We start from the raw sequence: 16116 nt of genomic DNA, 5'->3' as shown, positions 1-16116 counted from the left end.
TCAGTACCTTTCATTAATAAAATTTATGAAATAAACATAATTAAGAACTATCTATCACCTGGACACTTGCATCCAACCGGTTTCTGTAAATGATTAATGATGACGTAGCATGCTATTAGTATCTCTAAAATAAATAAAAAGCTAAATTTCTATCTCCTAGATGATTATGTTCGAGTCATGACCATCGGACCTAAGCGGAGAAAAGCCATGTAGTTTAAGATTATTCTCATTTACTGTTTGCACTGTGAATTCATATCATATTCTGAGCACATGTTTTGAAAGGCTGTGCATTTTGTTGAATATTTAACTTAATGTCACTTTGTCCAATGTCGCACCTTAAACCATGTGTTGTGTTTCATGTTACAACACATTCTGAATGTTTTTTTGGGATTTTATCATAGAATAACACAGAGTGGGGTATAATTGGGAAGCAAAAGAAAATAAACATGCATAATTTTGATATGTTGTTTTGCCTTTGTATTCAGTTTGCATTTCAGAGTTTTGAGTCTTTCCGACAGATTCTGAATTGCAGTTTAATTTGGACTTTGACTAAGCTGTTATTTGTAATGGTTACCTTTAAACTTTGGAGTTGCTCAGTGGGATAGTCAAAGCTCGAAAGATTTTGACTTTAAGCTTGTCCACAGCATTTTTCGTAAACTGATCATTCTGCTGTTTGTTTTCTAATGCTGTAAAACACTATAAAAGTTTTTGATTAGAATGGCCAAAATGTGGAAAATGTGTTTGCTTTCAGCAGTGTAAATGTACGACGGTAGTTGCGCTTCTAGATTCATTAAGAAGCTATTTTCTCCTGCACTTAGGATGCTCATTTGCTTGATTCAAGCTTTTCAGTGAAACAATGTTGCTGGAAATAATGTAGTTATTTTAATCCAGAATATTTAAGTTCTCAGTTCACAGGTAGTGAACCGAAGCACAAAGACAATAACACTAAAGTGTTTGTTTAGTTATTTAACGCAAGTCTTATAATTGCGACATTCAGCAATGTTTTGCTTCCTTGACACGTTTCAGGCCTACTTGGAAACGCAATCATCACAGCAATCATTGTATATTCTAATCAAAGCGTTCAGTGGCTCGCTCTCAGGCTTCATATAACTACTGTCTGCTCTGTTTGTGAACAGGAATAAGTGAATGTAGGAAGAAAACCATGTAAAAAAAACCTTCATTATCTGATGGTGTTTTTATGTAAAAGTGTTGTGCAGTTTGGAAAAGTCTAGGATTTCATTTTTAAGTATATTTCAGGTCTGGAGAATAATAGACAACCTGATAGGGGCAGATTTACACATGCGCCATATTCTTCCCATTTCTTGATAATGGATTCAACTAAACTCCAGGGGATATTCAGGGCCTTAGATTTGTACTTGTATGACTTATACTTTTCAGCAACCTTTCATCTTTTAGCACCACATAGCTGGACCTCTGTTGAATTAGGTCAGTCACTTCAAATGAGGTGAATATTTATGCAGTCACTTATTTTGGGTTGGTTTTATTTTTTTATTTAATTGTCTTTATATAGTAGACATTAGTTTTCACGTTGACATCAAACGGTTTTTTGTAGTTATGCCGGTAAAGCCAGATTTTGTTGATCATGATTGATTTGTAAAATCAATAAAAAGGGTAATGCATCCAAAGGAGTAAATATTTTTACAGGCATTGTACAGCCATCCATCCTTTCTCTGTCCATCCATCCCTTCATTATTTATCCAGCCATCTGTCCGTCTGTTCCTCCATCCCTTTACCTGTCCGTCCTATCAATCTGCCCATCCTTCCAACTGTTTATATATCATCCGACATTGGAAATATTTACTTTATTTACCATTTGCTTTAAAGTAAACAAACTCTGCTTTCTTGGATTTCACCTCCATGTTTTTTTATATTAAAAGCTATTAAAAGTTCCCAGCTTTTAGGAAATCCAAATGATTTGCAGCAACAGATTGACTCCAATTACATGTGGACCAGATGCCACACCTGACCCTCCTCAGTCACCTCTTCGCTCTAATGAGCTCCCTCACCAGGCTTGACAACCATGACAAAAAGTCTACTTCCTGAATGTCTCGTTCATCCTCTAATGGAAACTATCGTTTTCTTTTCTTGTCTTGCAGTTGGAAAGACATCTCTGATCACACGGTTCATGTATGACAGCTTTGACAACACATATCAGGTAAGTGGTTGTTTATGTAGCTGGTTATTTAGTCTGTAATGTTACAACTTATGTGTTTCAATCAGTCACAAGGGTTGTAAGCCTTTCTTTTGATATTCTTTATGAATCAAACACATGTACTCCAGAAAAACCAGCTTTAACAGAAATATCCGCCATGTGTAAAATGACAGAACTTGTTAAAACAGCTTTTCGACTTTTGAGTCGAAAAGCTTCAAAAGTACCTATTTTCCCATGATGATTAGTGTTTTTTTGTTGTTGTTTTGTTTTAAGTCTGTTTTGCAGAGCAGCTGAACCTCACTCGCAATCCTGAAAACAGAATATTGCTTCTGCAGCTCCAGCACTTCTGGAGATCTTCGTGAGCATCTGCAGGCCTGCAGACGCTTTAATAAGCGCCTGCGGGTTTATTGCTTTAAAAGCAAAAAAAAAAATAAAGGATCTACTTACGCAGTTATAAAACTGGAATTACACATAAATCTTTCACCCTTATGGATAGCGTAGAATGAGAATTTCCGTGTCTTTTAGCTAATTTAGTTCACGATCTAATATATGTAAAGAGGTTACGTTAAGAACTGCAGCGTCGCATTGTGGTTATTAGAGCAGGCAAAGCGAGGAAAGCAAATAAGTTTGAGCTGAACTTGAAATAAATAAAAAAAAGAAATTGATTTATCTTTTTGTGTACATGCAGTTATACTCCAAATTATGGCATTTCAACATCAGTAACCAGATCAATGCTGTTTTGAAGTGGGAGGCGGCGGGCGTGGACGGGTAGCAATACACCAGTGGGTGATACAAAAAACAGAGGTCCATTTCTTTTCTTTTTCTTTTTTTTCTCCCCTCCAGGGGGTCTTTTTGTGGGCTCTAGTGTCCCTTATATGAAAGTAGACTGATAGGAAAGGGGGAAGAAGAGAGGGGAAGACATGCGGCACATATTGCCGGGTCCAGGAATCAAAGCCGCGACGGCCGCATCGAGGACTCAAGGCCTCCAAACGCGGGTCGCGCTATCCCCTACGCCACCACAGCACGCCCCTAGAGGTCCATTTCTAACCGACTAGATCTTCCTATGATAGACTCTGAGTTTATGTTGCTGTTGCAACCTGCTGATCACACTCTGTGAAGCTCCCCTCTGAGAACATCCTGTTTGTAGCTTCACAAGCTGGGCAGTACTGATCGATTGTTTGGCGTCATCTTGGTCCCAAGATGTCAGCATGTGAGCCACATGAAGATGAGGACGGTTTAACCACAAACTACACTAAACCAGAACAGCTGGTGGATAAATGATGGACACCAGTCATGGTTTTTGTGGTTAATCGCTGGAAAAACAGCAAGCTATATAGTAAGAACTGAAACATTAAACAATAAAAAAGGGCAAAGAGGAAATGTCAATAATGATAACTGTATACTTTAAAATGCAATACAACAGACCTAATAGACAATATGGCTGAGGTTCTTTCAAAATAGAGAAGAGACTACAAATACTATGTTGAACTTAATTTACATTATTTTCCTGGTCGTACTGAAACATATTTACATATTTTGCAAATGGGATTAGTACAGTTGAGAAAGTGCCATTGTTAATCCATAGCGTCCTGCAGTCCTGCAGAGAATCTAGTGAAGGGTAAATGGACTGAATTCATAGAGCGCTTTGATAGACATAGTGATTTGTGCTCACAAACTACACACTTTTATACACCGAGGCATATTAGCATGTGGCAGGAGGAAGATGAAATCGGACCCACAGCTGTTGGATTTGAACCACCGTCTCAAAATTGGCCACTTTCAGAAATCTTTCAGTGTTTTATTTAGGGGCGGGCATTTATCATATTGTTCATCATTTATCACAATGTATTTCTTATGAGTTTTGATTTATTGTTGTTGCAATAGATTTTGATTGTTTAAAATCTCTCAAAACTGTGATATTTCTGGGATTGATAGTTTTACTATTATCTCTGCTGTTTTTTCACTGAGTATGAATAAACATCAATAAATTTGAAAATATGTTTAAATGCAATTGCTGTGTGCAGTTTAGTGATACAAATCACTAAACTGAGTGATATCCTACAGAAGTGGATTACACATTTTGTTAAGAGGAATATAGTCACAACCAAAAGAACTTAATGATGCTTTCATTATCACAAAATATCGTTTAAGTTCATATCACCCACTAGCAATTTTATTATATTTTCTGAATACATTTTTAATCTCTTTTTTACATATGGAAACAGATTCAATCCTGCAAACTAGACTTTTATTCTCAAACTGTATTGTGATAATTATTGAAAGTGTTCAATTTTAATAAAAGAGAAATATTGTGCTTATTGTTTTAGCGCTAAGAGAAAGTCTAATGTGTGAATCTTAAAGTGCATCAGAATGCAGAGTATTTCTCATCGTCATAAATACTAATGAACACAATTATTTTTTCTAGGACACCCAGTTTTTTGTTTTTTTTTCTTATGAATCACATCATTTTATTTAGGAATCAGGAACAACCTGCAATATGACTTACTCACCCTCGGCCGCTTTGCACTGGACTCATAACCCACCCATGTAAATTTCAGTATTTCATATTTCACTACCCTGAAGCTCTAGCTGCATTCACATCTCTGTTAGTAGCTCGCAGTTAAAAAGCAACCAGTTCACAGGCACTTTCTTCCACTCGCGCTTCAAAAATGTTAAAGTGCCATAACATTGTTATTGTACGGAGTTATGATACTCGAGACAACAGCTTTGTCAGAGTGACGCTCTCACCCAGACACATCGCACTTTTGCCAACGTTGCACACACCTCTTGATGGCTCTGGAAGTGAGCTGTTTTGCCATCTGCTTGTCGTCGTGACAGGCCCAGGAGAAAACCGTGTGCATGTAGCAGCAGCAGAGCGGTAGCATGATGGTAGCAGCAGGGGGCCTCCTGCTACATCGCTAGCCTTCCAAATACATCCTACATATGTGTATTTAGAAGAAAACTCACATTTGGGGGCCTTTAGGATGAGAGGTTCCTGTGTATAACATAAGGCTGTTTAGTTTTGTCGAATAAAAAGAGGAGGCATGCACCGTCTATAAAAGGAAGTTGACCTCAAATAGCTTGTAACCTGAGCTGATGAATAGTAGGAAATAAAATTAACTTTACATTTTTACAAAGTTAACTCATGCGATTGATCTCAAAAGCATAACACATTAATATTACATAGTGCAGATTTGCATTACCTATTTTGACCTAAAAAGTAAGGAGAGTCAAAGTGGTGTGCTCAGCGGCACATTGAACTTTAAAATAACACTCTGAAGGATCTTTGGATAAAACCAAGGTAGTATGTACTGTACATATTCCAACTATTAATTATCCTTCCACCGAAGCACAAGCCGTTTATAAATTAACATTTCTAAATTGACGTTTGAGACAAAATTACTTCTTTTAAACCTTCCTGAGTATTAAAACCTGGAAAACAAATCGATTGACAGTACTATATTTATATAAAATAAGTATGAGAGTTTCTTTATGTGAAATTCATACTTGATGTAACCCGTACAAGATTTTTGAATACAACATGTTTTACCCGAAGCTGATTAATGGAATGATATCTGCATTCAGGGGGAATGGAAGAGCTGATTGTCCAAAGCATAATAAACTCATTTATTAGACATGGACATGCATTGCTGCCAGTAAATTGGGGTCACTGCTGATTATTGATGATGTGACTGTTGATAGAAGTGGCACAATTACAGAGCTTCTCTCTAATTCTAACCATTATAGGACAGCACTTCAGTGTGTTGATGGATAAATAACAATAAGGTAATCTTATTGGTGCAGGCCGTATGCATTGCCTGCATAGCTATGCCTTGGAGGCATTGAAGCAAGGCATTTCAATGCCTCCATGCAATGTATGGAAGGCACCTATTACTCTACACCTCAAAATAACTGCCGCTTCCTTTCACCACCCACTATGTGTGTGTGTATATATATACATATATATATATGTATATATATGTATGTATATATATATATATATATATATATATATATATATATATAGCCAAATTCAAATCAGGTGAGCGCGTTTTCTGGTAACCAAGTGCCATGAAGTAAACATCTGATTTTTACTTTTGCAAAATTGACCAATTGTAAATTTCTTGTGTCTAAGCAGAATTTATAAATAACTTATGTTTTATAAACAATACTTAATTTGGTGTTAAGAGATGAAAGTTTTTTTTCTGGTAATGAACTGCCACGAAGTATAAATCAGATTTTACTTTTGTGTTGAATGTCTGTTCTATAACATATTTTTCACCAATGGTCAAAAAAAACAACAACATGTTAACTTTTCTATCTGCACAATTCTTGTAGTAGTGTAAGTTAAGTAGTATTTCAAAAGAGCAGAAGAAATCTTATGTTTTTTGAACGATAACACTTGTTATTTGTTGCTAAGAGATGAGCGGGTTTTCTAGTAACCATGTGCCACGAAGTAAACATCTGAGTTTTAGTCTTGCAAAAGTAAAAATCAGAAGGCAGTACATTGACATTAGTACAAACATTAGCAGTGCACTGCCCACATTAGCAATAGCCTTTTCCCTAAAATAAGCTTTTTAGCTATTTTTTTTATTTATTTATTAGCTATGTTTAGCACACCGAATTGAGGAAGTCAATGTAAGACAACATGCTAGTTATAGCCCTCTGCCACATTTAGGCTAATTTTAGCTTATACACTAATTTGCACAGAAAATCTGTAGGTTATTCACAATAGCGCTCAAAGTGAGAGGGTTTATTCTTGTTCCTGATGCTAATCTGAAGCAGAACAGCTACTGTTCCCTCCAGATAATTAACTGAAACTCTGTCATCCTGTAACTTTAAACTATGTCAAGTGGACGTAAAGATATTTAATGCCTCCAGGGGTCATTTTCTCTGTCTGGTGACTTTCGCCGCTGCGCTGTCCAGCTGTTGGACACTTGGCAACACGAGTGGAGCAGCATCGTTCCTCGCAGCTGCTGCCACTTTTGCCTTCTGCTACAGAAGTGGTACATGTTTGTTGCTGATCTGCATGTGCACCAATTAATATGTTGGTGCACGTTTGTTCATTTATTTGTTATTATCTAGAATTTATGATGATAATTTATGAATGACTATGTCTGCATCATTTTCAGAGGTGGCAGACGCTCTATCAATACATCTGGGGCAGTGTGGCTTGTCTGTAGTCGATCTTACCCCAAGGCTGCTGCTGTAATTCCCAGGCTAAGTGGTGCTGGATAAACTCCAGTCTGGATATCTATTAGCCATCCAAGCCAACATTTAATGTAATCATCATAAGAAGTATGTGGGGACTTGGTTTCACACATAAATGGCGTTCTGCAGAAGTCTGGAAGTAATGAGACCTGAAGGGACAGGCAGCAGGCTGGCACTGAATAGAAAGCATCTGCTTACTGAATGAAGCGCTCGTATTGTGTTTAATGTCAGTCTTTATGCCGACACAGCTGTGGCTGCAACAGCTGGGAGGAATGCGGCAAGCGGGTTGGTTTTCTGTTTGCTTGTTTAAGGAAAGGTATGTTTTAAAGAAAAGGCTTCATTACCTCTATTTAATTACGATGGTATATTAGGCCCTTTGTAGATGGGGGGGGAAAAAAGTGGTACATTTTTTTAGATATCTTTTTCTGGATATCTCTGACTTTTGAATCTCTGAAAATTTCTACGTTTTTTTTCTAAAACATTTCTAAAATTCACCTCAAAATTTCTGAGATTTATTTTTAGCAATTTTGGGGCTTTTCAAACTCAAAAATATCCTTCTTTTTTGTTTGTTTTTTCCAAGAAAATTTCTGCAATTAATCTAATATTTTCTTAGTTTTTTCTAGAATATTGACTTTTGGAACTCAGACATTTCCAAATCTTTCTAGAAAAAACCCCTAAATTCTTTGGGAAAAATTTGCTCCTGCTTTTTTTCCCATCTATAGTGATGCTAGTCATAGATTAATTGACATGGATCAAAACTGTAACTCAGTTTTCCCTAATCTTAGTTATATATGCACAATGATCCTATTTCTCAGTAGCAGGTAGAGCTGAGAGTGATTTTGCTGTTTTTTTTCTGGCTCAACTCCAGAGACCTTTACGTTTTAATTAAAATGCAGCAGGCATCAGATCAGTGAGTGTTTGTGCTGCTGCTCAGAGGGGGGAGGATATATTAGTCCAATGAGAGTTGAAAATTGATTTGAATAGAGCCCACAGGAGACACCTGTCCTGACGTGCAGATTTATACCGTCATGGTTTCCAGCTTCTACATCCGGGATTGTCGGCTGGCATTTTTGATCAATCGTTCGTCAAGTTTCGGACAGTCGAGCAGATGCGGCCGAGTCATTTGAAAGAGGAGCAGCGGTGTGTTTAGTGACCGACGGCCGTCAGAAAGATGAAACTGAGCGTTGCAGCAGCTCGGCAGCGGGAGGATGTCAGTGAGGCAAGCCGCATTTGCTCCTTTTTTAAAGCAGCAGTCTCCTATCAAGCAGCCATTCAGCCGAGGGAGACGGAGACAGGCGTCCTTGCTGCCTGGCAGCACATGTTAAAGGGCTCCGGGGTCCCTGGAGGCTCCACGCTTTTGTCAGTTGCGTCGGAGCTGTCAGTCAAGCCTGGCCACCAGGCTGTGATTTCATCTGTCTGTTCTCCCCAAATAATCAGAATCAGCTGCTCTTTTCTGCCCGTTTTCATACACAGACTCGAAGGCAGAAATTTTAGCGCCGTCTATGGGGGGAAAAAAGAAAAGAAAAAAAGCCTTCCTCATTTTTTCCAACTTGTTTAGGGTAAACATTATTCTATGTCAACCTGATCTTGAGCTCCAGGTTAACTGTCTCAATAAACTTATTGCAGCTATGAAATCTAACTTTGGATGTTCTGTTTACATGTTCTTAATGTTGGAATCTTAACCGATATAAAGAATAAGCCCGGCGTGGGCCGAGTGTTAACGCTTCAACAGTTTTATAGTGCTAACACAGAAATTTATAACAAAAATGTAGAACATGACTTAATTTATTTTAATTTAAAGCAGAAAAGCAGCAATTAATGAAATTTTGATCTTTTTAAAATTTGGAATAATATCTATTACAATGGACTGCTGCCTATTAGATAGAGCAGGTCTAAAATACTCAGAAGAAAATGCAACTTAGGAAGCTGAAATGCCTATGTGCTACGGTACTTTGCAAAGCATAAATGCAGCCAATCCTGGAGCACCATGCATTATCCTTGGTGCTGATTTGCTGTACCCCCAAGAGAGGAGATAAAGAAGTCTGTAGATGTTAGCTTCTGCTGTTGTGCTAAGATGGCTTCCACTGTGTGTTTAAGGAGTCCCTCCAGGATTTTGCATTTATTTATGATTATTTGCTCTCAGTGACAGTGAGACCTGGAGGGGCGTGGTTGGGAGGAACGGCCCGCCCGACCTGAACTCGAGCGGTGTTCTGTTGCTGGACTTCTGTGCTCGCCATGGATTGTCCATAACGAACACCATGTTCAAGCATAAGGGTGTCCATATGTGCACTTGGCACCAGGACACCCTAGGCCGCAGTTCGATGATCGACTTTGTCATCGTTTCATCGGATCTGCGGCCGTATGTCTTGGACACTCGGGTGAAGAGAGGTGCGGAGCTGTCCACTGACCACTACCTGGTGGTGAGTTGGCTCCGGTGGTGGGGGCGAAAGCCGGTCAGACCTGGCAGGCCCAAACGTGTTGTGAGGGTCTGCTGGGAACGTCTGGCGGAATCCCCTGTGAGACGGAGCTTTAACTCCCATCTCCGGCAAAACTTCGAACACGTCCCGGGGGAGGTGGGGGACATGGAGTCCGAGTGGACCGTGTTCCGTGCCTCCATCGTCGAGGCGGCCGATCGGAGCTGTGGCCGCAAGGTTGTCGGTGCCTGTCGCGGCGGCAACCCTCGAACCCGCTGGTGGACACCTTCGGTGAGGGATGCCGTCAGGCTGAAGAAGGAGTCCTATCGGGCCTTTTTGGCCTGTGGGACTCCGGAAGCAGCTGATGGGTACCGGCGGGCGAAGCGGCATGCGGCTCGGGCGGTTGCTGAGGCAAAAACTCGGGCGTGGGAGGAGTTTGGAGAGGCCATGGAGAAAGACTTCCATACGGCTTTGAGGCGATTCTGGTCCACCATCCGGCGTCTCAGGGGGGGGAAGCGGTGCAGCACCAACACTGTTTATAGTGGGGATGGTGTGCTGCTGACCTCTACTCGGGACGTTGTGGGCCGGTGGGCGGAGTACTTCGAAGACCTCCTCAATCCCACCAACATGCCTTCCACTGAGGAAGCGGAGCCTGGGGACTCTGGGTTGGGCTCTCCAATCTCTGGGGACGAGGTCACCGAGGTGGTTAAAAAGCTCCTCGGTGGCAAGGCCCCGGGGGTGGATGAGATCCGCCCGGAGTTCCTTAAGGCTCTGGATGTTGTGGGGTTGTGTTGGTTGACGCGACTCTGCAATGTCGCATGGACATCGGGGGCAGTTCCCCTGGATTGGCAGACTGGGGTGGTGGTCCCCCTGTTCAAAAAGGGGGACCGGAGGGTGTGCTCCAATTATAGAGGGGTCACACTCTTAAGCCTCCCTGGCAAGGTCTATTCAGGGGTCCTGGAGAGGAGGGTCCGTCGGATAGTCGAACCTCGGATCCAGGAAGAGCAGTGTGGTTTTCGTCCTGGTCGTGGAACACTGGACCAGCTCTACACCCTCGGCAGGGTCCTGGAGGGTGCATGGGAGTTCGCCCAACCAGTCTACATGTGTTTTGTGGACTTGGAGAAGGCGTTCGACCGTGTCCCTCGGGGAGCCCTGTGGGGGGTTCTCCGGGAGTATGGGGTACCGGGCCCTTTGATACGGGCTGTCAGGTCCCTGTATGACCGGTGTCAGAGTCTGGTCCGCATTGCCGGCAGTAAGTCGGGCTCGTTTCCGGTGAGAGTTGGACTCCGCCAGGGCTGCCCTTTGTCACCGATTCTGTTCATCACTTTCATGGACAGAATTTCTAGGCGCAGCCAAGGTGTTGAGGGGGTCCGATTTGGTGGCCTTAGGATCTCATCTCTGCTTTTCGCAGACGATGTGGTCCTTTTGGCTTCATCAGATCGTGATCTGCAGCTCTCGCTGGAGCGGTTCGCAGCCGAGTGTGAAGCGGCCGGGATGGGGATCAGTGCCTCCAAATCCGAGGCCATGGTCTTGAGCCGGAAAAGGGTAGAGTGCCTTCTCCGGGTCAGGGGGGGTGTCCTGCCCCAAGTGGAGGAGTTTAAGTATCTCGGGATCTTGTTCACGAATGGGGGAAGAAGGGAGCGGGAGATCGACAGGCGGATTGGCGCAGCGTCTGCTGTCAAGCGGGCGCTGTACCGGTCCGTCGTGGTGAAGAGAGAGCTGAGCCAAAAAGCGAAGCTCTCGATTTACCGGTCGATCTACGTTCCCACCCTCATCTATGGTCATGAGCTTTGGGTCATGACCGAAAGAACGAGATCGCGGATACAAGCGGCCGAAATGGGTTTTCTCCGTAGGGTGGCTGGGCTCTCCCTTAGAGATAGGGTGAGAAGCTCAGTCATCCGGGAGGGACTCAGAGTAGAGCCGCTGCTCCTTCACATCGAGAGGAGCCAGTTGAGGTGGCTCGGGCATCTGGTCAGGATGCCTCCTGGACGCCTCCCTGGTGAGGTGTTCCGGGCACGTCCCACCGGGAGGAGGCCCCGGGGAAGACCCAGGACACGCTGGAGGGACTATGTCTCTCGGCTGGCCTGGGAACGCCTCGGGATTCCCCCGGAGGAGCTAGAAGAAGTGGCTGGGGAGAGGGAAGTCTGGGCCTCCCTTCTGAAGCTGCTACCCCCGCGACCCGACCTCGGATAAGCGGAAGAAGATGGATGGATGGATGGATATTTGCTCTCAAAAGGAGTGATTTTGATAGAAAAGGTGCTACTTTTGAAATATTTCCAAGGAGTAGTTTTTCCTCAATAAACTCCTTCCAAAATCAACACATAGAAAAAATAACTAGCAGACAGATTTAAAGAACAAATGACTCCAGATCAACACACCCTGACATAACCCTAACCCTATCCATGCTTCGTTCTTTGCGCGTATGCCAAGTGACTGTGTTACCCACCATATCAAGCATGGACCATTGTCATAATAATAAACTGGCCTTTCTTTTTCTTCTAACCACAACACCACAATGATGATCAGAGTTGAAGCATCCATGTTTGCCTTGACTCGAGAAATGTAGTCTTAAAAAACCTGTTCTGTCTGTCTTCAGTGCTGTTCAGGGTCTCGGGGACTTTGATTTGTTTCAGCCCGCTGTCTGTGAAAGGAGACTTGTTCATGGACAGATTTACTCCTCTGAACAGTGCTGGCAGCAAACCTCAGATGAACCACGTTGTGTGTTCTTAATAAGCTGTTGAAGGCAGCTCTGTGAGCAGATGCCTCTGGGCTCTCTGTGACTCAGGGTCACTCGGTTTGTCAGCGCTCCTGCTAGATGGAGGACCTTGAAAGTCCTGCTGTCCAGAGCTGTCAGAAGATTTTTCTTTTCCTTCTCTCTTAAAAGCAGAATTAAGAAGAAGGTTTTCTGCAGAGAAAATTTGGGCAACATATTAGATATTCAAGCTCTGGTCTGTGTGTGGTCTCTTTCTGACTGTGCCAACATGCACTTTGTATCTCAGGTTTCAAGAGCTCCCGTGTCAACAGGTGTTTTCTATGACCTCCATCTGGACTGACTGATTTCAAATTCTTCTGAAGTCTCTCTAAAACTATTACCAGACTCAAAAGCTGGTTCAGTCGTCTTTGTGAATGTCTGAAACATGAAACATGTTGTTCATTGTTTTTTCAATAGTCTGGAGCCCACCAAAATAAAAGGCTATGCAGGAAACCTTCAAAATGCTGAGGGTTTAAGAGACTTAAACAATATCCTATCACAATATTTGCCAGTATCATAGCAATATATATATTTTTTTTACATATTGCAGCCCTAATTTTAATGGCATTCCTCTGAATGTATTTTGTTTTCCAAACCTCTGTTATCATGGAGTACAAGAAGTAACTAAATGATGATTAATATCTGTTTCACTTCCAACAAAGTTTATACTTGATATTTTAAGATGGGGGTGGGGGGGTATTATTAGAACCACTCCTGTCTACTGAAGGCAGGTTTAGCCCTAGTTGGCAGCAGAATGGGTGGGGCATGTATGACCAGTCTCCTGACATTATGTGCCTGTTAAAAATTAAACAGGAGGAGCATTAATAATTTCCCATGATCTTATTTCTGCATGTATAGCTGCCTGAGGGATTCTATATTCAAAACGGAAGCAGTACAGAACCTAGAAGATCTCTATTATTCTCCTAAAACAACAACCTACTATGTTTATCTTCAATCTGGTTTAGCAGTAATAAATATCTATATTTAATACGCTGTTAAATACTGAATATATTCTTGATTTGTTTTGTTTTTCTTTTTTAAGAGCAATACAAAGAAGACTATTCCTTAATTGTCTGTTATGCTTGCATAGTGAAAATGCAGTCTATTTTGCAGCTATTTGCAGTTTGTATTAATATCCTGATTTAATTTTTCAGTCCTTTTTTTTCAGATTTGTTCCTTTTTGTGTCATGTCCCCAGTTCTTGTGTTTTAAGTCTGTGTAGTTTGACCCCAGCAGTGCTTGATGTGACTGAGTCTAATGGAAGAGTATAAATGACATCCTGTCTCCTTGCCAGACTCTGAATCAGTCCAGTGTGGCTGCTGGCATCACCAAGGAAACAAGTGCGTGATCGAGCTGTTGATGCTCAGTTCTGTCAAAGTGGGCAGTGGGCACCCTGCAGAATTGCACAACAAAGAGGAACATGGCATATACATCTATTCACCTGTCTAGGCATTGGTGAATAGATGCAGCACTGAACTTAAGTGCAGCACTGATCTTCTCCCTTTTTTAGGAAACTGGGTTTGTGTAGGCCCTAGAAATCTTTGAACATGCTTGAATTTCAATTGGGTGTTTTCAAGTGCTTGATTTCTGTATTAAGTCCTCGACAGTGCTTGATATTCAAACTTCACAGTTTGGTAGTAAAGTAAAATCTAATGTTTGGTTTCAACTGCAAATAGTTTTTCAAATTTAGAGTTTTACCGTATTTTCCGCACTATAAGGCGCACCTTCAATGAATGGCCTATTTTAAAACGTTTTTCATATATAAGGCGCACCGCATTATAAGGCGCATAGAATAGACGCTACAGTAGATGCTGAGGTTACGTTATGCATCCATTAGATGAAGCTGCGCTAAAGGGAATGTCAACAAAATAGTCAGATAGGTCAGTCAAACTTTATTAATAGATTACAAACCAGCGTTCTGACAACTCCGTTCATTCCCAAAATGAATAAACAGCTGTTTTATTATTTTTCCCGAGGTAAAGTAAGTGACGTGGTATTTTTGTGACACAGTTTATCTTTTAACAACAGCAAGGTATAACATATAGTGGAGGGGAACTTTCCCTCGATTCAATAAACACGTAAAAAACAGTCTGATACTGTTACGGTAAATCAAATCACAATATATATCCACTTCTGCTATAACCATTGATTGGTTCATGTTAAATTCTCTTGCTGCTGCTCTATTCCCATGTTCTACTGCGTGACTGATCGCCTTGAGCTTAAACTGCGTTGTAAGCGTGTCTCTTAATAGGAGCCATTTTGGGGTCTTTACACAAAACCCAGCGTGCACCGCCGCGCGCTTCTTCTTCTACGGGGGAAAATGAAGTCGGTGGCTGCTTACCGTAGTTGCGAGTCCTGTTGTGGCTCAATATTGGTCCATATATAAGGCGCACCGGATTATAAGGCGCACTCTCGGCTTTTGAGAAAATTGAAGGTTTTTAGGTGCGCCTTATAGTGCGGAAAATACGGCAATCAGATATTTTCCACACATCTAATTAAAAGATGTAGATAGATTATATTTTTTTACTCACTGTCTGAAGTTAAATCAGACTCAACTTTTCCTGTTTTAGGTCAATTAGAATCACCAAAATTGTTTCTATTTGCTAAAAAACAGAAAACCAGGGATGGTGTCAAGACCGGTTCTTCCAAGACCAAGACCAGACCCTCCAGGTCCAAGACCTTGGTCTGGTCTGATTTTGGTCTAGACAGGCCAAGACCAGACATTCCAAGGTCAAGTCCAAAACAGATCTTCTAAGACCAAGGATAAGACCAGACTGCTCGAGACCAAAACCAAGACCAGACTTTCCAAGACCAAGAACAGATCAACAAAGGTGGAAAAATATTTCAGGACTTTTCTTTTTGTACACCACAAAAAATGCAAAAATTTATCAAAAAACGGTTAATTATGCAACCAAAAATACTTGTTGGTGTTAAACTAATAATGGTCGTAAAAATTTGCAAGAAATTTTTTTAGACATTTTTTTGTAACTTTCTTTGTATTTTAGCATTTAATTCTGAGCATGAAGCTCATTTACCTAACCACAAGTTGTTTGGATTGTTTCAATGTAATGAATATTTATTATTCCTAATGGCTCAAAGACTTGTACGTTAAACAACTTTATTAAAATTGTGAAATATTTAGTTAAATTAGTATCTTGTTCTTGGACCAGTCAGTTGTATAGAGTGTGTATGTTAGAGGGACATTTCAGAACATAAAATGCCATATTTTAGTTTACCCTAAATCTAGAATAACATCACACACTATTAAAAATGGTATGAAATGATGCGCAATAGTGAATTAAAACTTTTCTTTATTTTCTTTTCTTTTTTTTGCGTTAATTCATTTATATTGTTCTTATCTCCAAAGTCTGGTGCTTTGAATTTTATCGTGGATAAAGTGTACAAATACTGTGAAAAGTATTTCAGGAGAAGTACTGAAAATCATATCCATCTTTACTTGAGAGTCCTGCAGTGTTACTGGACCTGCTGACCATCTATAACTCAGACTCCACCTGGATTATGCTGCAGTCTCACAGGTCACACAGACTTTAAAGAAGCAGCTGGAGC

At 41.2% G+C, this 16116-nt stretch overlaps 1 protein-coding gene across 2 annotated transcripts in view; it reads left to right on the top strand.

The window, feature by feature from the left end:
* The window catches only part of LOC102223209 (ras-related protein Rab-6B), a 60993-nt gene that overhangs the window by 21594 nt on the left and 23283 nt on the right, over positions 1-16116 (top strand). For both annotated transcript variants that reach the window (XM_023339143.1, XM_023339144.1), the window contains exon 2: positions 2118-2176. In XM_023339143.1, the coding sequence (XP_023194911.1) occupies positions 2118-2176 (59 nt within the window). The remainder of the gene's footprint in view (positions 1-2117; positions 2177-16116) is intronic.

Source organism: Xiphophorus maculatus, chromosome 9, assembly GCF_002775205.1.
Source record: "Xiphophorus maculatus strain JP 163 A chromosome 9, X_maculatus-5.0-male, whole genome shotgun sequence".
NCBI lineage: Eukaryota > Metazoa > Chordata > Actinopteri > Cyprinodontiformes > Poeciliidae > Xiphophorus > Xiphophorus maculatus.
The sequence above is the reverse complement of the archived record's forward strand: the minus strand, read 5'-3'. Positions and strand labels throughout refer to the sequence as shown.